We start from the raw sequence: 26,550 nt of genomic DNA on the forward strand, positions 1-26,550 counted from the left end.
AAAATTCGTAATGTCCCAAAAATTAAAAAATATATCAGACTTATTAAACATCTTACCGCCTTGTTCTAACTGCAATACTTGTAGCTCCTCTTGCTCTAAAGATGAATACTCTGGGATGAGCTCAGAGCTGTCACTGGCTGTCCCATGTTCAGAAGTCACCATCTCTATATCAGACCCCTAGGGAAAAGTGAAAATCAGTTATTTGCCTATCAGCTCATCAAAGCTGGTTTTGAAAACAAGTAGATGCACCCATTATTTAAAGTCCCAATGCTGCTATACTCCAAAGAGAGCAGTATCTAATCTGACTACCTTTTGTTCAATTTATACCATAAAGGCCTATGGCAGGGAAACAGCAAAATGGAGAACAGGTTTAGATTCTAAAAGTGAAGTCAGATTAAAAGGTGAGTGCTCTAACTACTCTATTTTTACAAACCCAAACAATAAATTTGAATCCCAAAGGATAGCAACGTTTGTGAACTATTTTTATTAATTTGCTTCTAACTCAAGATTACGGAGTTTATTAGGTAAGATAGGTATAAAAATTTTGAATCAAAAATTTAAATTTACAGCCTATTCAGAGAAACAGCCACATGCAAATAACTACTTATTACAGCAATGTACAAATGAAAAAGTTTAAGGGTAAGGCTTACAATGAACCCATTAGATTAATGAGGTTCCTTATAAAATTTTAGAGTATTTTTATTCTTCCAAGCTTGTCCTTCCTACTTTGATGTTACATTGTCTTTTACTTAATAAATAGTTAGTGGATTTTGAGGGGTTTTTCTTTGTGTCTTAATTAGGGAAATAAAGTTAACCACTAGTTGATTGTGCCTCTACCCTTGCCCCTCAATTTTCTTATAGCTTACTAATCCATGAAACCAAAAGGTCTGAGTTCTCCTGATAAACATACCTCAAAAAAAAAATTTAAAAAAACTCATTAAAGAATTGGGTTTTAAATAATCCTGTAAGTTTTTGGGGTTGCCTAAAGTGGGAGGAAATGGTAGAAACAGAGGCAAGGTTAGGGATGGACTGGTAGTTTCAGGCGAGATCAGTTCTGGCCTAAATCAGAATGGGAACAGTAGGAAAGGAAAAAAAAAAAAAAAAAGAACACACATGTAAGACTTGATAACTAAATATGATGGGAAGAGGGATACAAGTACGCATATATATGATATACTCTGTGACAAGCTATCCCTAACACAGAATACCCTCATGAAAGAGAGGTTTACTTGCTATCTTGCTTCACACTGCACTCCCAAGTAAGACTCCCCACAGCTGCCTAGTTAATTATCCTTGAAGGAGAAGTTGTTGCAAAGGGAGTTGATCTAAGCTTGATAGAAAACAGGTTAAAATTAGAAAAGTCACTTATTAAAAAAAAAGAAGAAACTATCTCACCCAAATAAAGAAAAGAAACCACCCTAGCTGGTTTGGCACAGTGGATAGTGTTGACCTGTGGACCAAAGAGTCCCAGGTTCAATTCCGCTCAAAGGCACGTACCTCGGTTGCAGGCTCCTCCCTGGCCCAGGCCCTGGTCAGTGCGGGTGCAGGAGGCAACCTATCGATGTGTTTCTCTCACATCGATGTTTCTCTCTGTCTTTCCCTCTCTCTTCCACTCTCTCTCAAAATCAATGGAGAAATATCATCGGGTGAGGGTAAAAAACAAGAAACCACCTCAAACTCAATTGGTAAAGTTGCTATTAAATTTTGAAACTTTCTTGCAGAAAAGCAATCATTTTTTGTTAATGTTGTTTTCTAGAAGATATGACTAATTGTCTAAACCTCACATTATCAAAGTAATTATAAAAAATGCCATCTAAAATATTTTTGAAGTTTGACATACTGTTTATTTTTTACTTTTTATTTATTTGAGAGAGGGAGAGTTATACCAATTTGTTGTCCCACTTATTTATGCATTCATTGGTTGTTTCTTGTATGTACTCAGACCAAAGATCAAACCCACAACATTGGCGTATCAGGAAGATGCTCTAAGCAACTGAGACCAGCCATTAAAATCCTTATTAATGAAGAAAAACAAGTGAGGCTTAAGAGAGCCTAAAAACAAAAAGAGATAGATAAATCCACTAAACTTTGAATAGGTATAGATGATTTTTATGATATTGCTTCTATTCTTCAGTATTTTATGATTTTTCTATAATGAACATATATTACCAGTGTAAGAAAATAATGTTTATTCTGTACTAACTAGAGGCCTGATGCACAAAGACTCATGCAAGAATGGGCCTTCCTTCCCCTGGCTGCCAGCACCGCCTTTGCTCCGTCCGGAGCCGCCTTTTTGCTCCGGCCCGGAGCCACCTTTCCGCCTTCCCACGCTGCCCAGAGGCCCGGAGTGGCTGGGGCGGTGCGCAACGCAAGCATCCCGCCCCAACCTTGGTCGCTCGGTGCCTGCATATGCAAATTAACCTGCCATCTTTGTTGGGTTAATTTGCATACTCGCTTCTGACTGGCTGGTGAGCGTCGCGAAGATACGGTCAATTTGCATCTTACTCTTTTATTAGTGTAGATTATGAAACATCAAACTTCTATAAATAAAATTCATTCTGTGATACAGTTCTAGCCATAGTGCTTTTCCTAGCAAGTTCTGCTACTATATATCACAAGTGGAACAGATATTCTCCATGTTCCTTTCTGGGTGTTTTTAAATGCAGACTCTGATATTTCCCAGTTACATACTTTTGGCAAAATTACTTAACCTCTCTAAGCTTTACTTTTCTTAACTATGAAATGAGAATGAAAGCAATCGATACCAGATATTTAAAATTATATGAGAATGTAGGTAAAGCACAGAACCTAACCAATAATAAACCCTCAATAAATATTTTCCTACTGTCTCAAAGCTGAGAAAAGCAATGTGCAATAATGTAGAAGATGTTGGCTCATAGAGTTTTCAGTAATCAAGTTTAATGTAGCTGGGAAAATGTCCAAGCTAGAGACAATGAAACCGTATGCTTAAATGTAGAAAAAAATACTGACTTTCAAAGAACTCAGTTTTTACATCACTGTTAACACAGTAATATTACAAACTAGAGGCCCGGTGCACAATATTCATGCACTGGGGGAAGGGGAGGTCCCTATGCCCAGCCTGCACCCTCTTGCAGTGAGCCCAGCTTCTGGCTGAGCAGCACGCCCCGCTGTGGGAGCGCACTGACCACCAGGGGGCAGCTCCTGCGTTGAGCATCTGCCCCTGGTGGTCATAGCGACCAGTCATTCCACCGTCCGGTTGATTGGCATATTAGCCTTTTATATATATAGGATTGCCTTATAAAAAGTATTAAATAGCATACCTCATGATTGATGACAGTCCAACCACAAGATGAATCACTGTCACTGGAGTTTTCAGCCATTTTTCAGGTCTACAAACACAAAAATACATTGACATGTTAGGCATAATTTATTTTTTAATATATTTTTTTATTGATTTCAGAGAGGAAGGGTGAGGGAGAGACAGAAACATCAATGATGAGAGAGCATCACTGATTGGCTGCCTCCTGCATACCCCCTCAATGGGGAACAAGCCCAGAACCCAGGCATGTGCCCTGACCAGGAATCGAACCATGACTTCCTGGTTCATAGTTCAACCATGAAGCCATATCAGGAAGGCAGGCATATTTTTTTTAAATCCTAAAAGAAGTACTATGTGACCTAAGTATGAAAAGTGACTTTCTCTCTCTCATTTGAAACTGAGACAACCTACCCATGAATTTACCATACAGGATATGACTGCATACGTGAATAAACAAATACAACCAAACTTTTAAAACAAGGAGATCCTCCTAAACTGGAAATAGTCTAGACAGCAAATATTTCCATTGAAATTAAAATGGGGTGGAGGAGGGGTTGGGGAGCAGAAGTTGGTTAGAAACTGTTGTCATTGGCAATAACCTAGACCTAGTCCTAAACCAACATACCGTATTTTCCGGCATGTAAGACGACCTTTTAACCCAGGAAAATCTCAAAAGTCGGGGGTCTTATACGCCGGAAAATACAGTATTTGGGTTTTAAGCAATCTGATATACACTGTCAGAGATTTTTCTAACCTACCGTATTTTCCGGCGTATAAGACCCCTGACTTTTAAGAAGATTTTCCTGGGTTAAAAAGTCGTCTTATACACCGGAAAGTACGTTACATTTGTCTCTACCTAGTTTGTTCTCCCCTTTCTTTCTGAAACTCCTATTTAAACTTCAAATCTGCCCAGCTGGTGTGGCTCAGTGGTTGAGCATCAACCTATGAATCAGGAGGTCATGGTTCGATTCCTGGTCAGGGTACATGCCCAGGTTGAGGGCTCCATTCCCAATAGGGGGTGTGCAGAAAACAGCCAATTGATTATTCTCTCTCATTATTGATGTTTCTATTTCCCATCCACCCCCGAAAATAAAGTATCTATGTATATAAAAGCCTAGGCGACCAAACTATCGGAATGACCAGAATGACCGGTCACTATGATGCGCACTGACCTCCAGGGGGCAGATGCTCAACGCAGGAGCTGCCCCCTGGTGGTCAGTGCGCTCCCACAGCGGGAGCGTGGCTCAGCTGACTGACCTGTCCTGGTGGCCCATCAGCCCAGTGGCAGCCACTCAGTCCCTCAGTAGTCCTACAGGTCCAATCTCCGGAGAACGGGCCAGGCACTGACAGACCAGCACCGCCGATCTACTGGAAGTCGGCCTCAGGCACCACGGTCACTTCCCCTCCCTAGACGCTCCACAAGGAAGAAACAATATAAAAGCGGTTGCCAGGTGGCTCCCAACAACCAGCGTGAATGTCAGCGGGACAGATCCAGATCCCTGGATGGCAAAAGCATCCCACTGCCCATCCGGAGGGCAGATCACATCCCGGCCCCCCCACCCTCCTCGGGATGGGCGCCTGACACGGGGCTCACAGCTGGAGAGCGCCACTATAACAGCGCGAGCCTCTCCCGGTTGGGAGTGACTGGGCGCGAGCCCGCGGCAGACGTAGCGGGGCCGGGATGAGCAGGAGCATCAGGCAGGAGTGGCAGGCAGCGTTTGACTGCGGGTTTCAGCCGATCCCCACAGGCCTCCCCGAGGGACCCCACCTGTGCATGAATTCGTGCACCAGGCCTCTAGTATATACATAAGTATATGTATATATATTTAAACTTCAAAACCAAACTCACCAAGCCTTACTGACTCTGTTCTATACATTTAACTCTTATTGTACAGTATATGTACTTCTATTGTTGCACATATACTGAGAGCACAATTATTGTACATAATAGAGGCCCAGTGCATGAAATTCATGCACTGGAGGGGGGGTGGTGGCAGTCCCTCAGCCCAGCCTATGCCCTCTCACAGTCCGGGACCCCTAAGGGGATGTCCGCCTGCCAGCTTAGGCCCACTCCCTGCAGGCATCGGACCTAAGCCGGCAAGCGGTCATCCCTCTCACAGTCCGGGAGCCCTTGCTCCTTACCGCCCACCTGCTCGCTGCTCCTTACCACTCGACTCGCTGCTCCTTAATGCTGCCGTGGAGGCGGGAGAGGCTCCCGGCACTGCCGCTGTGCTCGCCAGCCATGAGCCCGACTTCTGGCTGAGCAGCGCTCCCGCTGTGGGAGTGCACTGACCACCAGGGGGTAGCTCCTGCATTGAGCATCTGCCCCCTGGTGGTCAGTGCGCATCATAGCAGCCAGGAGTTCTAGTCGTTCCACTGTAAAGGTCGCTTAGGCTTTTATTATATAGATACTGAGAACAGATTAGATGAAGCTGATGGTTAGTGTTCTAATAGAACTCTACTGCAGAAAATTTAATATGGAACTGATAGTCAAATAAGAACAGAGGAAAAAATATATCTGAATCTTCCATTAATGATTCTAGTAATTTATAAGTTAATATTTTAAAAGAGAAGATACAAAGGGGTGGTTGGTTACTACAGTATAAATATTACCATATTTTAGATAAAGTTCTCAATCTAAAATAAGATTATGTGGCTTTTACGGTCATGCTAGAGCATTTCTAATACGTTCATTTGAGGTCATCTGATTGTTTGATTTCCTATTTACAATTGATTAGAGGCCGGACAGTTTATAAATTTAATGGTAAACTTATAAAAAACTATTACAGCAAAATTTTTTTATGCCTAACCCTATAGGATAAACCAATTTTATATTTTAGCAATTTTATTTCAGCATTCCTTTAAAAAATACATTTTTATTGACTTCAGAGAGAGGAAGGAAAAGGGAAAGAGAAATAGAAACATTTGTGAGCAAGAAACATCAATTGGCTGCCTCCTGCATGTCCCTACTGGGGATCGAGCTACAACCTGGGTGCCCTGACCTGGAATCAAAACAGTGAGCAACCTCCTGGTATATGGGATGACGCTCAACTAACTGAGCCACACAAGCTGGGTTTAGCATTCCTTATTAAATTGACTATATAAATCCCATTTACTCATTGAACGTTTACATGAGTTTTTAAAAAAACTTTTTGATATGTTACTACTGATATTTGAATTGTTTAACAACATTTGAAAATTATGGGCTGACATATGGGACTATACAAAAACTGAGTAATTAATTTTGCAGGAGGAAAGAAGAAAGGTCAAAGAAGGCTTTATAAATGAGTTACATTGTTTTTTCAGACATGCTAGGCAGGTTTTTAAACTGAAATCGCTGTCAACATTTAAAAATTGAGAGAAATCTTGCCGAAACCGGTTTGGCTCAGTGGATAGAGCGTTGGCCTGCGGACTGAAAGGTCCCAGGTTTGATTCCGGTCAAGGGCATGTACCTTGGTTGCGGGCACATCCCCGAAGGGGGGGTGTGCAGGAGGCAGCTGATCGATGTTTCTCTCTCATCGATGTTTCTAACTCTCTATCCCTCTCCCTTTCTCTCTGTAAAAAAATCAATATATTAAAAAAAAAATTGAGAGAAATCACACAAAATAAATTCTGGTTCCTCATTTATAAAAAAGATATGATAACACTGGAAGGATTTCTTAAGAGAACAGAAGATCATTACAGAACAAAAGCAAAGGCAGCACCTCAGAACTGTCAGAATGGCTATCATCAAAAAATCAACAAATAACTGTTGGGAACGCTCCTACACTATAGGTGGGACTGTAAATTTGTGCAGCCACTCTGGAAAATAGTATGGAGGTTCCTCAAAAAATTAAAAATAGAGCTGCCTTAAGAACCAGCAATACCACTTCCAGATATTTATCCTGAGAAAACAAAAACACTAATTTGAAAAGATGTATGAACCCCTATACAACAGCAAAGGCGTGGAAGCAATCTTAAGTATCCATCCATAGACAACTGGATCAAGACAGTGTGGAACATATATACAACAGAATATTATCTGGCCATAAAAAAGAATGAAATCATGCCATTTCTGACATGGATGGACATGGATGGGCTTAGAGGGTATTATGCTAAGTGAAATAAGTCAGACAGAGAAAGACAAATACTATATGATTTCACTGATATGTGGAATCCAAAACAAAACAAAACAAATGACTAAACAAAACAAAACAGAAACAGACCCATAAAGAACAAGCTGATGGTTGCCAAAGGGAAGGGGGATTTAAAAAAATAAGTATTTTAGCCGAAACCGGTTTGGCTCAATGGATAGAGCGTCGCCTGCAGACTGAAAAGTCCCAGGTTCAATTCCGGTCAAGGGCATGTACCTTGGTTGCGGGCACATCCCCAGTAGGGGTTGTACAAGAGGGAGCTGATCGATGTTTCTCTATCATCGATGTTTCTAACTCTCTATCCCTCTCTCTTCCTCTCTGTAAAAAAATCAATAAAATATATATATTTTTTAAAATAAATAAGTATTTTAATGTAAAATAATTTTAAAATCTTACTATCAAAAGTTTTTGAGTATTATTTTAAGACTAGTGCCTGGTGCACGAATTCGTGCACATTGAAAGGAAATTAATTAGAAGAAATATTTTAATATTGCTATTCACCCTTTCTCTATAATACAAGTGTCAATCAAATTCAACATCAACAATGAGAGATTGAAACACATGCATGCAATTGGCACCAGTGAGAGCTTTATATCCTATATAATAAAAGCCTAATATGCAAATTGTTCGACCGGGAGTTCGACTGCTCTCTATGACATGCACCGATCACCAGGGGGCGGTGCAGAACATGGCAGGCATTGGTGATGCAGTGCTGGCAGCGGGCAGCAGTGGAGGCGCTGCCGGCCCCGATGGGTCCCAACTAGAGCAGGACCGTGGTGGGATGGTGGAGCAGGTGAGCAGGCAGCAGCGGCAGGGGGCCCAGCCCCAACTGATCGTCCTGCAGATGGCAACCAGCAGCATTGCCAGCAGGCCTTGATCACCTGATGGGGCCAGGCCCCGGGCTGGGATGGGGAACTGGGGGTGGGTGGTGGCGACCAACCTCCCACGGCGCCCGGGTGGGGGCTGTGACTTCTCACCGGCTACTTGGGGGCAGGGGTAATGGGGACGAAGGTGCAGTGAGAATGCGGGGTGTCTGCTGAACTCACTCTCACTCCCCTTGCTACCCTCCCCGGGGACGCCAGGGCTCATGAGCCGGGGAAGCCCCCAAGCTGAGGTGCCCGGCACCTGCAAGGAGCCTGCCCTGCCACACACCGGCACAGCATCTTCCGGGTGAACCGGGTCAGTGCGCGTCATAGCGACTAGTCAGACAGTTGGACACTCAACATATTAGCCTTTTTTATATAGATAGATGAGGATGATCAGTTGAAAATATTACCTCTTAGTAACTTATGAATTTTAAGATTTGATAAATATGTAAACTTAACGTATTTTTAATGGTGTATTTTATTTCTTTTTAAAATATTTATTGATTTTAGAGAGATGAGAGGAGGGAGGGAGGAAGGGAGGAAAGGAAGGAGGGAGGGAGGGAAGGAGGGAGGGAGGGAGGGAGGGAGGGAGGGAGGGAGGGAGGGAGGGAGGGAGAGACAGACATTGATTTGTTGTTCCACTTATGTATGCATTCATTGATTGATTCTTGTATGTGCCCTGACAATGGACTAAACCTGCAACCTTGGCTTATAGGCAGACAACACTCTAGCTAACTGAGCTACCCAGCCAGGGCTGTGTATTTCATTTCTATAGGAGCATTAAACTGTACACTGGTTGCAAATCAATGATTGGCTAAATATTTACTTACCAGCTAAACTGAAAGGAGTCATGTTGTACAAGTAAATAAATAATGTATCTTTTTAACAAGTTCACAATTATGTATTTATTACATAAGCTCTTCCACAAAAGCTCCAGGGAACTGTTACAGATCCTGCCTAAACTATGCTTATTCTAACAACCAAACCATACACAGCAATGAGGCTAATATGAAACGCTTGAAGGAAACAAACCAACATGAGTCATAGCATTGCTTTTTCTACCTTCTTAAGAAGAAAGAGAACAAATGATTAAAACAAAAAACAACAACACTGTCTAAAAAGACCAGGAAAACCTAAATAAATTAATCATGGGATATTTGACTGCTGTACCAATGAGGAAAGAATAAAATATGATTATGTAAAATTATATATAAATTAAGTATAAATTATATATATAACTGATTTTTAAAAAGCATTAGCCTGTTAAAATTCCTGAAGTCTTATAGCCTTTAGTTATTGAGCACCAAGTGTATACAAGGCTCTGTTCTTGGCTCTGGAAATAAGAGAACAAGACAAAGTCTCAGCCCTCATCAGGCTTAAAAAAAAGCAAAGGCAGAAAAAGTTAAAGAATATAAAAGTTTTAAGAAAGGCAATTATTCTAGCATGAGTTGAGTATTATAAAAACAGATATGAATCTTTTAAAAGGCACATATTAAGATGGGGAAGCAACTAAAGGGCACCTAGACCTATGGGATGCAAGGAAATCAGTGCAATATTCCATGATAAAAGTGAGCATGTAAATTTAACCAGTATTGACAAAGGAGGGGTTAAAAGAGAAAGGGAAGAGTTAGGAGAAATTTGAGAAGATGGGAAAGATTTTTTTAAAGAGAATTAAATAACCAATATAGTTAGTGCAGGTTTCTGGTAAAGTGACTGGGTAACTGGAAAAACCTTCTCTATGAAACATAAAGTAGATATGACTTTAACATAAATGAAAGTGGCTGAAGCCTAGAGCATTCTTCACCATATGAAAGCTTCTCTCCTTCCCTTTGCATACTCCTTCTTCTAACCTCTTCTAGTAGCCTATATTCTCACTGTTCCTCCATAACTCACCCCTAAGATTCCTCCATAACTCACCCCTAAGACTTAGATGCTTTATTTTCTTAATAACCTTCCAAAACTTCTGAGTTGCCAGACCCAATCAGAAATATTTAATATGTGTATATCCCCTGCCCTTCTCTAGGTAATTTCCACTTAAACAGTTCTTTTAAACGGGTAGTTCCGAGCTTTTGCTTTGTAACAAAATAATAGCTCAGAGGATGAAATAAACAAAAATAACATTTCAAAAGAAAGTTAAATACAAATTGCTAAATTGGGACAGCTTAAGCATATTTGAATTTCTCAAATCAAAGATCCCAATTTAATCAAGCCCCAATTTGATTCTTTGTTTAAAGTCTTGGAGGAAGGACAAACTTGACATCTAGCCCAAATAAGAAAAAAAACTCTTACTGGCCATAACACCAAAGTAACAGTCTGGTGTTAAACAAAATTCCGTCATACTATAGAACCATTTTAATTCAGCTATTCTCAAAAAGTTGCATGTGCTGCAATTAAAGCAAAACTTAAGAAGTAACTTTCTGGGCCCCACCCTAGAGGCACTGACTCTGAAAACTGCCATTGTAAGTGATCTTCCTAAAATGATAATCTCACATCATTCCTTAAAAATGTTAAGCTTTGCCCTAACCGGTTTGGCTCAGTGGATAGAGCGTCGGTCTGCGGACTGAAAGGTTCCAGGTTCGATTCAGGTCAAGGGCATGTACCTTGGTTTCGGGCACATCTCCAATAGGAGGTGTGCAGGAGGCAGCTGATCGATGTTTCTCTCTCATCGATGTGTCTAACTCTCTATCCCTCTCACTTCCTCTCTGTAAAAAAATCAATAAAATATATATATATTTTTAAATGTTAAGCTTTTAGCCAAGACGATTTGGCTCAATGGTTGGAGCGTCGGCCTGCAGACTGAACGGTCCTGGGTTTGATTCTGGTCAAGGGCACATGTCTAGGTTTCGGGCTCAAACCCCAGTGGGGGGCGTGCAGGAGGCAGCTGGTCAATGATTCTCTCTCATCACTGTTTCTCTCTCTCCCTCTCCCTTCCTCTCTGAAATCAATTAAAAAAAATTTTTTTTAATGTTAAGCTTTTGCCCAGCCAGCAAGGCTCAGTGGTTAAGGGTCAGCCTATGAACCAGGAGATCACTGTTCGATTCCCAGTTAGGGCACAGGCCTGGATTGTGGGTTTGATCCCCAGTGTGGGGCCTGCAGGAGGCAGCCAATCAATTATTTTCTCTCATCATTGATGTTTCTATCTCCCCTCTCTCTCTCTCACTTCCTCTCTAAAAGCAATAAAAATACATATATGCTGGAGGCCCAGTGCACAAATTCGTGCACGGGTGGGGTCCAGCCAGCTTCCCCTAATGGGGGCCAATTGGGGCAGGGCTAGCTGGGGGGAGGGACTGCAGAAGGTTGGCTGGCCAGTCCTGCCCCCGATCCGGCCGGGGCCAGCCTGGGGGAGGGGCTGACCCCCATTGGGCCGGTTGGCCGGCCGCAGTGTCATAGCAATCAGTTATTCCGGTCGTTCCGGTCACTTGGCTTTTACAAATATATATATATATGATAGATATTTTAAAGTTAAGCTTTCAAGTACAGTCTTCAAGATAATGCCAAAAGGTGTGGAGTATCTTTTAGTTTTATCTCTAGCATCTTGTCTTCTCTCCAGCAAATCCCTTTTCCCCTCAGACTTTTCAACTCCTCTAAAAGACTTGGCTTTCAGTTAACTCTAGAGCTTTTGCATACTTCCCACCCCTTATCTCAACCCAAATACTGTGCCTATTGCTTCCTATCTGAGCTAATACATCACTTCTTTGTGAACCATCCCCTGACTTCAGTCCCAAAGACTACAGCAGTTTCCCTAATCTACTAAAAATAGAATGTTGGGCTGTAATTGCTTATTTACCTGCCTGTTATACATATATTCCCAAAACAGCACAGTGCTTGACACATATTAGGCACTCAATAAAGGTAAACAGATTTCTTGAGTGATGTGATCCAATTCTAAATTGTTCCTCAAGGACCTCAAAATTCTGGAGGAATTCTGAGGTTCCTCTCCCATTATTTTGAACGTAAGTAATTACATAAACCCTTCTGCATTTAATTATAGATCCTAAGACCTTAGCTTTTTACTGAAACTAAAAGTCACAGAAGATTTTGAGGAAAGGAATGGAAAGCTCACTCTGGCTGCCTTCCTGAGACAATACTATGGAAGGGCAAAGACAGAGGCAGGAAGACATTTGCAAAACTACTACAATAATTCAGATGAGAGATGATGGTGGTTTGGAACTGGTTTGGCAGCAGTGAAGACAGTGGACAGATTATACATATATTTTGAAAGGTAGAGTCAACAGTGCTTCCTGATGTACTGAATAATGGGTAAGAGGAAGGACTCTTGGCCTAAATAAATACAAGAACTGAGACAGGAAGACTTCAAAAGCAGTAAGTTATAAAAGGAAAATTGGTAAATCAGTTTGGGCCACGTTAAATTTGAGACGGCTATTATCACATCCAAATGGAAACAACAAGTAGGCTGAATTTAGGAAACAGTTATGGGCCAAAGATGTAATTTTAAAACAATTTAGGTGGTAGTTGTCAAAACTAACAACACAGCAATAATATTAATTTTACCTATAAAGTATAACCTAAGAGAATGTTACCTGACATGATGGTGCCCTTCATCATTCCTGGGTAGCTACATTTTACTATGGAAAAGGTAAGGTTTCCATCACTGTATCTTCTAGAATTAGGCATGATGAGGAATAATAGGGGCATTATTCTCCCACAAGTCTATAATTCCGATGAAAGACAACCAATGGGCTGACAGCAAAGGTCCCAAAAGTGCTGCGCACTATAAATGTGATAAAAAATGAGAGTCAGTCTAGATAGCTTTCAAGGACCTATTTCTATAATGTTTTTCAAAGGTTCTGAAACTTTCATCTCCCCAAAAGGATATGAAAATGTCTACTGTAAACTGGACTTCATTTGAGAAAAGGAAGAAGAGTCAATATCCCAACTAATGAAAAATTTTAAATGTCCTTTCTGCCTGGCCAGTACATGCCCTTGACCAGAATCAAACCCGAGACCCTTCAGTTCAAGAGCCGACACTCTATCCACTGAGCCAAACCGGTGAGGGCTATTTATTGATTCTTTTATGTGCCCTGACAGGGGATCGAACCCCCTTGGCATATGGGGATGGTGCCATAACCAATTGAGTTACACTGTCAGGGCAAAAATAAACATTTTTTATAAATACATTTTTATAAACATTTTAAAAAATGAAAAGACAAACCCAATTTTAAGTATAGTGAATGACTGATACAAATCCAAATCATCTTCCAGGTGATCAGTTTCTTCAAGGGACTCATATTAAAACACTAGAGGCCCAATGCACAATTTGTGCACGGGGGGGGGGGGGGGGGGGGGGCGGGGGGCGGCGGAATGTGTGTGTGTCCCTCAGTCCAGCCTGCACCCTCTCCAATCTGGGACCCCTCGAGGGATGTCCAACTGCCCGGGATTGGGCCTAAACGGGCAGTTGGACATCCCTCTCACAATCCAGGACTGCTGGCTCCCAATTGCTCACCTGCCTGCCTGCCTGATTGCCCCTAACCGCTTCTGCCTACCAGCCTGATCACCCCCTAACCCAGTGATGGGCAACCTTTTGAGCTTGGTGTTTCAAACTTCACCAAAAAACTGAGCATAACTCGGGTAGTGTGTCCTTTTGAGGAAAAAACATTATTTTGCGATATTTATAGTTTAAATAACATAAATGTTTCATCCTTGGCATGCGGCCGCCTCAGCGGCCGCATGTCATCAGAAATGGCACTGACACGCGTGTCAGAGGTTCGCCATCACTGCCCTAACCACTCCCGTTAGCCTGATCGATGCCTAACTGCTCCTCTGCCAGCCCAATTGCCCCTAACTGCCCTCCCTTGCAGGCCTGATCACCCCCAACTGCCCTCCCCTGTAGGCCTGATCACCCCCAACTACCTTCCCCTGCAGGCCTGATCACCCCCAACTGCCCTCCCCTGCAGGCCTGGTCCCCCCCCAACTGCCCTCCCCTGCAGGCCTGGGTTCCCCCCCAACTGTCCTCCCCTGCAGGCCTGGGTTCCCCCCCAACTGCCCTCCTCTGCCAGCCAGGTCACCCCTAACTGCCCTCCCCTGCAGGCCTGATCACCCCCAACTGCCCTCCCCTGCTGGCCTGATCACCCACCACTGCCCTCCCCTTCTGGCCATCTTGTGTCCACATGGGGGTGGCCATTTTTGACCACATGGGGGCAGCCATCTTGTGTGTTGGAGTGATGGTCAATTTGCATATTACCTCTTTATTATATAGGAGGATTTACCATCTTAGGTATCAATGGAGACCTGATAGTAGAAAAAAGACTTGTGGCTTTGATGAGTCCACAGTTCAGACCTTCTGGCATCAAGATGTGGGTCCTATGGTTATCCTGCCTCCTGATTATATTCGTCATGTAAGTGGATGCAAAGATAACCTATCTATAGTAAGCAGGCTCTCCTACTTCCAATGGAGTGGAATACCATTTATTCCACTGAAATCTATCACTAAAGATAGGCATCTGGAAAAAAATCTTGAACAGGAGCAGTAATTTCATTTTATTCATGCCCAGGATACTGTTACATACAACAGATAAACCTTTTGATCTAGAAAATAAAACTCTGCAAGAAGTGAGTCAATATACAATTTCTTCATAAGTTTCCTTCTATGATGCAACATCCCTCAAATTGGGAAACAAAAGCAACTATTGCCATATTTGAAGATAAAAGTATCCCCGTTTGCCTCAATCTAAAAGAAGCCACACCTTTGACAAAAAGTTTGAAATAAAGTGAGTAAACAATACGAATCCAAAAGGCTATGTGAAAATTAAGATACCTGTTAGTATGGAAATGTTTCTTTCACGAGGTATTCTTTCTGAGAAAAGTTCTGACTTCCTGGGATTGTTATATCTTAATTTTGGACAAACTTGAGCCAACAAATATCTAAACTGACTCAGGTCCATACTGCTCTTATTTGGACACCACAGTACCTGGTGGGGGCCCTTTTTCCCTATTAGGGATAAGTAAGGGTCCTGGCTCTTTGTTTTCTTCTCTTCTCAATTTCTTAAAAAGTAATCTGTTTTCACTTGTTAAAATATATATATATTCATCACCTAATCTATTTACTTATTTATTTATTTTGCAGGGAAGGGGAGGGAGAAGGGAAAGGGAAAGACACGGGCCTGCTCTCCAGAGAGAGAGAGCGCAAAATAAGCTATATTTTTGTTTATTTTAAACGTACTTTTCACAAAAGGATTACCTGTCCTAATTTTTTTTTACAATTGTCTTCAGCTTTTTCATTTGAGAAAAAAGATGAAAAGATGGAAAACAAAGAAATTTTATAAATTTTTATTGTTTCAATTTTTTCAAAGTTTGCACACTTATTACAGAATAATTAAATATATATTCATTGTTACTTTCTAGTAGTAACATTAGATAAAAATGTTAGTAAAGATGTTATTTGCATTATTAACTAATCAAATAAGCCGTTTTACCAACCCATGATAAATTACCTATTTTTTTTCTTTTACTCTGATTTACTTGTATTTATTCTCATAAGTCATCAGAATTTACTGACAAGTTTCTAGAAGACCTTTTTATTTGTATACAATATGTGAACCTTGCTCTAAGAGGCAAAGCTGACTTCCCCAGAAGGAGGCATCTAAGTTCTAAACTATTTATTTTATTTTTTAATCCTCACTTGAGGATATTTTTCCATTGAGTTTTAGAGAGTGGAATGGAGGGGGAGAGACACAGAGGGAGAAACAAGGATGTGAGAGAGAGATATTGATTGGTTGCCTCCCACACGCACCCTCCACCAGAACCTGCAACCAAGGTACATGTGCCCTTGACTAGAATGGGACCTGGGACCTTGAGTCCTCGGGGCCCACCCTCTATCCACTGGGCCAAACCAGCTAGGGCCTAGAAAGTTCTTGCACTGAAAGACCAGTGCTTACACATACAATTTATCTCTCTCAGAGGACCAGTTCAACACAAAGTGCTACTTTAAAATATTAAAAACAACATCCACTGTCTACTGTTAAGTTAGACTTATCTTCCTTATACTTTAAATGTGCGATTAAAACAAATCAAAACCAAAATTAAAAGCACAACCATAAAAACACACTTCAGTTTCAGGACCTTTAAGGCAGCAGAATGCAAAGTCACAATCAGGAGAGGAGCCAAGTTTCTTTCAATCAAAAAAACAAACAAACAAAAACAACGCCAAATAGCTCTACCAGAAATATCAAATGAAGATCACCTTTGACTTTTCTCCAAACTTCCCAGTCAAAAAAGTATATATTACATTGAGTCATCACACTTCAAATACATATGTTTTATGTAAATGCTAGTAGGCCAATAATACTTTACATGAGTCACTCTTACAAAGTGGTAGCATTTTCATATCTGATTGATCTTCACAAATACCCCATGAAGTAAAGCAACTGGCTATTATTTACAACACAAATGGAAACAACAGGGACCCATAACACTGTAGTACTTGCTCAACATAACTAAACATCTGACTCCCAATCCAATTTTTTTTTTACATTCCATCACACTGGCAGTATGAACCAGAAGTAAGGTTTCAGGAAAGTGATTTATAGACAAGTACTAATGAAAAATTAGATTTTGACTTCCCGTGATGACAGAGGAAATCCTTTTAGTCACTTAACTCACTTTCTAATACTTCTGTCAGAAAACTCTACAGGCCTTTAAACAGGTTTCCACACATTAAATGCCCTTAAAATAAAAATCCCAAAATTCATCAGTTAGTTGTAATCCTCCCCATATTACAGAGCTAAATTTCATTTTAGAACTCAATTTGAGATTTTTTCAAGTTTATTGGACATGATCTTTGAAGCTGACTCATTTTTTTTAGCTGTTTTAATCTAGTCAAAATTGCAGAACTGCCAGGAAGACAATTCTTGAAAATGTAAATTATCACTTACAATTGGCAACTTCCTCACCTTAACCACACACCAACACAAAAACAATCCAGCCTCTAATAGTTCCGCAGTGTTAGATGAGTCTGCATTTTCTGTTTTAAAACACCCTGGGCTTACAGGCCTTGCTGCTGTGTCCACATTCTTTACATGCTCAGAAACGGCTACTTCTATGATCTTAGCAGTTCATACTTAATTTTTAGAAATCTTATTTAATTTGGGTAAGAATACAATTATGCAACCTGAGCCACAATACTGTGAACAGTTCATAAATCTGAAATGTTAATTATGAATGCTTATGTCCTGTAAATGGACCAAAATATCTATTAAGATATTGAGCCAACACAGTAAAATGGGAAAGAGGTAAACCCCAATTTTTCAAGGCTGATAATTACAAAAATACATCGACTATTCCTATATAACAATATGGCCCTTCCTGTATGACAAAAACAAAAACAAAATGTAGGCTTAATAATATGCTACTTACCTACCATATCTAACATACCCATAATTGGAAACAAAAATTAACATAAATTCGAAATATCAAACATATAAAACATAGTACTCAAAGTGATTCAATGAAAACAAATTTAAAATTCCCATTTTATAGTAATTGCTTAACATTTCCACTGTCAAGTGCTTACAAAATAACAAATGATAGATTTGCTATATCCAGATCTGGGTATATTTTCAGATTAATATCCCCATATTTTATCACCTGATGGATTTATAAAAATAATCAAGATTGCACTGCCTTAACTGAAGAAATGCTTAGCACATTTTTCTTTGATTTTACTCTACAAAGTGAAAACAGAGCAAAATCAGATGAGATGTACAAATACTAAGAATTATTGTCATTTTTTTTACCTTTCCAGTCCAACAAATGAACTCTTGTCACTTTCAACCATTACTTTACATTTTTTGTTGTTACTTATTTGCTTTTCTAAGTAATGTTTAAAGAGTCTTTATAACTAGAATTGCTACACCTATCTCCATTTTTAAGTTAAGTTCTTTTTCTATAGAAAATTTGGGAAATACCAGAAAGTATAAAGAAAAAATTACTTGTGCCAGGCCAGCATGGCTCAGTAGTTGAGCACTGATCTTTGAACCAGAAAGTCACGGTTCAATTCCTGGTCAGGGCACATGCCGGGGGTTGCAGGCTCGATCCCCAGTGTGGGGCGTGCCAGGAGGCAGCTGATCAATGATTCTCTCTCATCATTGATGTTTCTATCTCTCTCTCCCTCTCCCTTCCTCTCTGAAATCAATAAAAATATATTTAAAAATAAAAATAAAAAATTATTTGTAATTTCATTTATAATTAAAATTATCCTTTCAGTCTTATTTCTGTGGACCAAAAAGGGACCACATACTAAACCTGACACGTTCAGGGGAGGTCTTTTGTCATAACATACCTTTGCAATGTCAGGCTAATTTCCTTTTACCGAACCCTCTCACTGCATCACAGCACAGACCACAAAACCCCTCATTGTTACTGTTACCGTGTTGTTAACTGCTAGTAATCCTATATCCACAAATGTAAAAGTGTGTGTCTATTCATTTTACTTTTTATCCAATCCCATAGATTTCCCTGCTTTGTTTTTCCCACCTTCCTAATACTCTATTATCAATGGATTTCATGTAATCCTTATTCCTCCTCCTTTGATGAGAATGCATAAAGTAAGGTGCAAAGCTGCCATTCTCTGGAGCATTTTCTCAATCCACTGAGATTTTGCTTCCCAGCAACTGTCTCAATTTGGCTCAAATAAACTCATAAAAACTCTACAGGTTTAAACGTTTCTTACGTTGACATTTCAAAGGCATATAACTGCTCTACATTCTACGTAGTTTACAAAATTAGAATCACACTATTCTCTAACCTGTTTTACTTAAAAATTAATATTTAACACATTTAAGAATGATTTTAAACATTCTAAATGATTTTAATAGCTTCTTTAATTAGATCCCATCCTTAGGTAAAGGGTTAAAATTATACTTTAAATGAATAACCCTCTTCCCGGCCCATGTGGCTCACTGGTTGAGCATGGCCCCATGAACCAGGAGGTCATGGTTAGATGCCAGTCTGTGCACATGCCAGGGTTGCAGGCTCGATCCCCAGTAGGGGGTGTGCAGGAGGTAGCCGATCAATGAATGATTCTCTCTCATCACTGATGTTTCAATAAAAACCTATTTTTTAAAAAAGAATTAGAATTCTGTTAACTTCAAGTTATAATAGGTAATAAAGTAATTAATTTAAAAAATAATAAATAAAAAATAATTACACCCCTCCCCCAACCTCCTCTTTCCCTTCCCTTTTAGGCTCAGAGCTCAGGAACGAATAATAAACCATTCACACTAGGATGGTGTGATAAATATCACCGAAAATTTGGGGCCTAATAATATTAAAACCTTAAGCCAAAGGATATGATGGGCTAAGAGTGACATTTCAAGCACTATCCAAGGGATGCGACCTTACTGGAAAATGCAAATCTCCTAAAATTCGTAATACCTGTTCTAGCTGCAAGAAAACTCCATTCCGGTTTTTCAATAAAGCTGGAGTGAAGCAGTGTAAATTTCATCCCCGCAACGCAACAAAGTACCTTAATGGACTGAGTTCGTTAAAACTGGCGCTTCCAATGGCAGAGTTGGATTCATTAAACAAGGAAACCATGTAAGGCTTGCAAGGCACTCTATGGATAGCTAATCCAGAGGATTTCTCGATTAGGAAGGCCGACGCTAAAGGGGGCCGCTGGAGGACAAGGATATGGAGCGCCTGGTGTACGAGCAGAAATCTCACCTGCATTATTTAATATTTAATGTTTCTATTCCTGGCATCACGGGGCTCAAACGTCACCAAAAAAAGATGGGCCGGCTGAAAACCCGGCAGGGTGACGCACATAACATCTCACCATATGGATTCTCACCCAAGCCAGCCCAGCGAAGGAAGCCCCAAGCCAGCCCAGTGAAGGAAGGAGGGTCCCCCGAGCCGCAAGCTTCCCCCGCACCTCCAGCGCAGCGCTGGGGTCTGCACGTGGCAGTCGGAGGCTGCAAGACCACCAGACCCGACGCCTCAGGAACCGATGCCGACTCTTTGCAGACTCCGGTTCCGCGGCCACCGGCGCGGCCACACGCACCAGGCGGGAGGAGTCGAACTCGGAGCTCAGCCTCAGAGGAGACCGCGCGAATGCCTCCGCCAGGCGTATGAGCCGCGGATGCCAGCCAGGGCCCTGACAGGTGGCCGCGACTCCTCTCCTGGGGTCCAAACCCACCCAGGGCCGTACCTGAAGGGGCAGCGCCACCTCCGCCCCCAAGCGCCGGCTGTCGCGGTGGCGTTGGTCACAGCTCCGAGCCCAGTGACGCCTCTTATAAAAACAACAACCTGCTCGCAGGCGTCCGCTCCCGGGAGGAGGCGGCGGACAGAGCGCCGCAGCGCATGCTGGGACTCGTAGTCTCGCCCCCGCCTTACATCGGGCGTCAGCGGAGGGAAGAACTACGACTCCCGAAGAGCAGCGCGGCCCGCCGCGGGGAGACGGCAGGAAGCCGCGAGCCTCACAACATCCGGCCGGGGCGCTCTAAAGGCGGAGAGGCGCCGCTGAAGGTTGCTATGGAGACGGGCTACTACAATCGCTCCAAAGGATTCATGGTTTCAACCCGGAGGACTGCTTGGGATTTTGATCCAGCCCACGTTTTCCCTTCTCTTTCAGGCTTTAATTGGGTGTACTAAAAAAGCCGCATCCTTTGGCCTTCTCGTCATCCGCTGAAGAAAAAGACTGCCTTTGACGAAAAAAGAAAGATATGGAGAATGACCGGGTACGGCTGAGTGGGTTTGGACAGAGGGCTGGATGTTTTTGAATGTTGGTCTATTTTGCTTTAAATTTGGCGCACCCACCCTAAAAAAGAAAAAAAAAAAAACTTTCCTAGGCAGCCACTGAGCTACACAGATGCAAATGTACAATGTTGAATTAAGCCAGAATTGTTCTGAAAGTATAAAGGTGATTGGGGATGGTATACAACTCGTACCCAATAGCAAACCATGAGGTGATGACTTTGAACAACAAAAAGTGTACCTTGTTCATTTTGCATTTATTTACATTGTACCTTGCTCAAATAAAGATACGAGCTACAAAAATATGTGCACTCATACTGTTGATGGAAACTAGAAAGCTAAGGTTTAACTGTCCCCCAATTGTGGGGGGAATAAGTTAAGAAAAACATTAACAAGAAAGATGGTGGGCCTCAACAGAAACAAAAGGGTGTCTCAAACATTATTACTTCAAACAAGTTCTCTATCCCTTTTTGTGTTTTTTTGTGTGTTTTTTTGTTTTGTTTTTTTTTTACTTTGGATGTTACTATAGTTAACATCGACTGTGACACCAAAAAAAGAAAAAATAATTTTATAATCACAGCTTCTCTAAGGAATATTTTTTTAAATATACTTTTATTGATTTCAGAGAGAGGAAGGGAGAGGGAGAGAGATAGAAACATCAATGATTAGAGAGAATCATCAATAGGCTGCCTCCTGCACACCCCCTTCTGGGGATAGTCCTGCAACCAGGGCATGTGTCTTTGAACCTCATCAAACCGGGACCCTGCCATCGCTCTATCCACTGAGCCAAACCAGCTAGGGCTAAGAAATATTTGTATTATTTCAATGGCTTCTATATTTTTTAATATGTGTTTATACTGAAGGACTTTGAAAAATAAAAGTGGCCAGGCTTTTTCTAATTCTAGGAAAGCCTTACAAATTAAATTAGTAAGAAAGCTACTACCATCTATTTGTAGGTTTGTATTCTTTCCCAGGCCAATTCTAAGACATAGTCAATTTTAAAATAATCATTTACAATTTTAATTTACCTTTTTATCCTTAAGTAAAAAACAGTGCTGACCCCATGCATAACTGAGAACTTAAAATAATTTTATTATTCTTTGTATTAGACTGTTTTGTTTAGTTTTATTTTAAACTGTATATAGTTTGAACTCCACATTTTAAGAATATCAGATTTGAGGAAGGTGAAACCCAAATAGAAAGCTGCAGTGAAGACCTATGACAAAAAAATAATGTGTATTTTGTTTCTAAGTCTATAAACATTTGTGAATTATCCTGGAGGTCTAAAAGATTTAGGTAGACACTAATTTCTATATTGTGTGATATAAATTATACCAGTGTTCGGCAAAGCGCGGCTCACGAGCCACATGCGGCTCTTTGGCCCCTTGAGTTTTTAGCAAAGGCCAGCTTTGGAGTACCCTAATTAAGTTAATAACAATGTACCTACCTATATAGTTTAAGTTTAAAAAATTTGGCTCTCAAAAGAAATTTCAGTCGTTGTACTGTTGATATTTGGCTCTGTTGACTAATGAGTTTGCCGATCACTGAATTATACCAACGAAGTTTATCAGCTAATTTATCCTCTATTTTGACTAGATTTGTTTTTTTGTATTACATTTTGCACCAAAGCTGATTGAAATTTAGAACCAGGAGTAGTGGGTGATTTGATGAGAGTCCTCTGTGAATGAGGTTCTCCTGGGCAACCTGACTGGGTGTCCATAAAATAAATTAGAGTTGGTACTTTTCCCCACAAATCACAGGGCAGCCACCTTCCACCTAAGAGGCTTTCCCTGTGCAGAGGAAACCTAGACATTTTGAGAAAAGCTGTCCTGTTGACACACCACAGGATGCTGGGAGCTTATTATTATCCAATGTCTGTGCTCTTGATATTTAAAAAAAAAATTAATAGGCAGCATCAAAAAGAATAAATAGCAAGATCTGATGAGTTCTATTTCTAATTTTGCCAGCTTCCTATAAGATATATGACTATTAAATGAATATTAGTAAACTAGAGGCCCGGTACATGAAATTTTTATATGGGTAGGGTCCCTAGGCCTGGCCAGCGATCGGGGCTGATCGGGGCCTTCCAGCTGCTGGCTGAGACCTCCCTTCCCTGGCGGCCACCTGCCGAAGGCTTCCTTCATTCTGCGCCACCCCCTGGTGGTCAGCACACATCATAGCGAACGATGGAACTCCTGGTCTCCCGGTTGAACTCCCAAGGGGACACTTTGCATATTAGCCATATATATATATATATATATATATATATATATATATATATATATATATATATATATTGTAGTATACTAATGTAGTGTTATTAACCTGCAAATTTCAGAACTGAATTCTGGAAGAGCATACAAAAGCATTGAGGTAAATGTGCAAAAAAGACAATGATAAAAAATGATTCCATTTTACATAGCAATTTATCTTTACATCCAATTTTCTTTCAGTATATCTCCATAAGCACAGACTAAGGCAGATTTTTTAAAACCAATTTTACATATGCTACACAAAGAGGAAATGATAATGATGAAGGGTTGGATCATAGGTTGATAATCATTTAAATCTGAACAAAGGAAAAGAAAAAGTGTACTAAATACTTCACATTTGCAGATTTGAACTCAAGCTTTCACAACTAATAGGTTCTGGGCATTGGTAAATTTAACTTTGCTGAGACATTATATAGAACTAGAGGCCCAGTGCACGAAATTCATGCAAGGGGCTTGGTCCCCACTGCCGCCGCGGCCAGGGGCTGTCTCTGCCTCAGCCCCTGCCGCTGCAACTTTGTCCAGAAGGATGTCCAGTCAAATTAACATATTATGCTTTTATTATTATAGATAACCCAGGAATTCAGGGTGAGTTGGGTTACACTAAGAGGAACCTAACTAATCTGATCCAAATATGCAACTTAGAAAAGGCTTTGTCCTCACATTAGTCTGACAGAACAGCTCTATAAACATTTTTATCTCCTTTTAGAGTTGGAGAAACTGAGATTATATGCTTGCTAAATTTTAAGGATTTAGAAGTCTTTTAAAGAGTCTCAGTTTCATGAATCACAATCTGCTGTAGTGAGTTCCTTATATATATTTGGATATTGATCCTTTATCAGATGTATCATTGTCAAGTATGTTCTCCCATACAGTTGGCTCCATTTTCATTTTGTTGATCGTTTCTTTAATTTAATTTTTGGCATTTTTATTATATGTCTGGGCATGGGCCTGTTTTGATTCTTCTTGCTTGAGACTCTCTGTGCCTCCTGAACTTGTATGACTTTTTCCTTCACCAAGTTAGGGAAGTGTTCTGCCATTATTACTTCAAACAAATTCTCTATCCTTTGCTCATTTTATTCCCCTTCTGGCACTCTTATGATGCGAATATTGTTACGTTTTATGTTGTCTCACAGCTCCCTTAAGCTGTCCTGTTTTCTAATTGTTTTTTTTTTTTCTTTTTGGTTCTCTGATGGAGTGATTTTTTTCTACCCTGTCTTCTAATTCACTGATTCAATCCTTGGCTTCCCCTAATCTGCTGTGTATGCCTTCCAATGTGTTCTTTATTAGTGTTATGTCATTCTTTATTTCAGACTGGTCTTTTTTCATAATTACTATATCTTTTCTCATGCTGTTGAGCATCCTTGCCATCATTATTCTGAACTCTATATCTGATAAGTTTCTTATCTCCATTTCACTTAGTTCTTCTTCTGGAGAATTCTCTTGCATTTAGGGCTTGTTTTTTTGTCTCACCACTTTGGCTGCTTGTTTGGGTTTGTGTCTTTGTATTAGGTAGATCTGCTATGACTCCAAACCTCTAGTGAAGGACAATGTCAGAAGCTGTTTGTGACTGGCCCTAAGTACTCTGTTAGGAGCTCTCAGCAATCCACAACTTGTGTCTCCCTCTGCTGGGGCTGGGTGCCTTTGGAAAGACCAAGATATGCACCAGGGTCTGCTTTACCTAGCCCCAGGCCCAGAAGGAGATCAGGCAAAGCCCCCAGAGATCCACCTCTACCTGCAGTGGGATTGACACTGATTAACCTCAGGCTATTGACCACAGTGTGGGGCGAGAAGACTTCCAACAGGGTGGGGAAACTGCCTTCCCCTAGGCAAAAACCACTTGGATAGCAAAGTTCTGCCAGAGAAAGATGTCCTCAGCAGCATGAGTGAATGACTCAGCACAGGAAACCAAGGTGGCTGCCCTCTGAGCTCCAACACCAAAGCCTCCAACCCTGGACTCTACTCACACACCTCCAATCCACTCTGCCCTCCTTCTGCTGGAGAGCCCAAGGTGAGTGGCTGCACATAAAATTTTATGCATTGGCCCTTTAAGAGGGTGCCTGCATTTTGAGCCGTCTCTCCCTGGCAGGCAGCAAACCTGCTGCTTTTCACAGCCAGATGTTATGTGGGCACCTTTCTCAGTTCTGGTGCTCTGGGCTGGGGAGCCAAGCTTGGGGTTTAGACCCCAGAGTTCTCAGTGGGAACCCCCCACAGCTGAGATATCCCTCCTGAACTTCAGCTACTGTCTGTGGGAGCCCGACCAGCCCTTTCATGCCTCTGTACTTCCTACCAGTCTCTATGCAGTCTCCACTTTCCCTCCTTGGTTATCAGGGTTCTCTCCAGTTAGTCTTCAGTTGATTTTTTGGGGTAGTTTTTCTGTATTTTAGTTGTATTTCCAGTTTGGTCCTGGGAGAGTGTTAAGTGTAGCTTCCACTTACTCTGCTGCCATTTTGGATTTCCTCTGTCCATTTTTTAAATCAGACTGTTTGTTGTTTTGTGTGGGTTTTTGTGCTTTTGAATTATATGAGTTCCTTGTATATTTTTAAAAATTAACCCCTTACTGGATAGTTTGTAGACATTTTTCCCATTCTGTTGGTTGTTGTCTCATTCTGTTCATGGTTTCCTATGCTGTGTACAAACTTTTTGGTTTGATATAGTCCCACTTGTTTATTTCTGCATGTGTTACTTGTGCTTTTGGTGTCATATCCAAAAACTGTTGTGAAGAATAATAAGATTTTTTTCCCATTTTTTTCCTAGAGTTTTGCAGTTTCAGGCCTTAAATTTACGTCTTCATTTTGAGTAATTTTTTTTTAGTTAATTTTGTGAGTGGTATTAAATTAGGGCTGGGGCTAAGTTTAATAGTTTTGGGGTTCCCTCCCCAAGAACTTTATAATTGAGAATGATTTGATGTGTTTATATTTTAGGATAAGAAAAGTACTTTAGCTTCAACTTCAGACACAGAAATGAAACCTCAACAGCTGCCTACTTGTGTGAACCCTGGCAATCCTGTGTTTTCATGTATGTTGGACCCAAAAACACTCCATACAGCTACCTCACTATCAGAGCCTAAGATGATTATGTATAAAACCAATTCAAGTACTTATGGCGAATGTTTACCTATGCCACAGTTTTTTCCCTGCATTTATACTCCAAAAGAGCAAGAATTTTCAAGGCACATCAGAGCTACGGGACTTTATCAAAATAACACTCTAAATACTGCACCTGACAGAACTAAAACCCTTGATTTTCCTAATTTTCAACATACTCTATGA

General features: G+C 40.9%; 2 protein-coding genes across 3 annotated transcripts in view; one reads left to right on the forward strand and one right to left on the reverse strand.

The window, feature by feature from the left end:
• Positions 1–20,594, reverse strand: part of CCPG1 (cell cycle progression 1) — a 42,227-nt gene extending 21,633 nt beyond the window's left edge. For both annotated transcript variants that reach the window (XM_079767821.1, XM_079767820.1), the window contains exons 1-3: positions 20,464–20,594; positions 3,303–3,371; positions 57–177 (exon numbers count right to left, since the gene is read on the reverse strand). In XM_079767821.1, coding sequence (XP_079623947.1) covers positions 57–177; positions 3,303–3,362 — 181 coding nt within the window. In that variant the 5' untranslated portion in view covers positions 3,363–3,371; positions 20,464–20,594. The remainder of the gene's footprint in view (positions 1–56; positions 178–3,302; positions 3,372–20,463) is intronic.
• Positions 20,595–20,818: 224 nt separating this feature from the next.
• On the forward strand, positions 20,819–26,550 carry PIERCE2 (piercer of microtubule wall 2; the record flags this gene model as incomplete). The annotated part of the gene is made up of 2 exons (XM_079769740.1): positions 20,819–20,992; positions 26,203–26,550. Exons 1-2 carry the CDS (start codon positions 20,978–20,980, stop codon positions 26,548–26,550), a joined length of 363 nt encoding a protein of 120 aa, XP_079625866.1. The 5' UTR covers positions 20,819–20,977.

Source organism: Cnephaeus nilssonii, assembly GCF_951640355.1.
Source record: "Cnephaeus nilssonii genome assembly, chromosome: 4".
NCBI lineage: Eukaryota > Metazoa > Chordata > Mammalia > Chiroptera > Vespertilionidae > Cnephaeus > Cnephaeus nilssonii.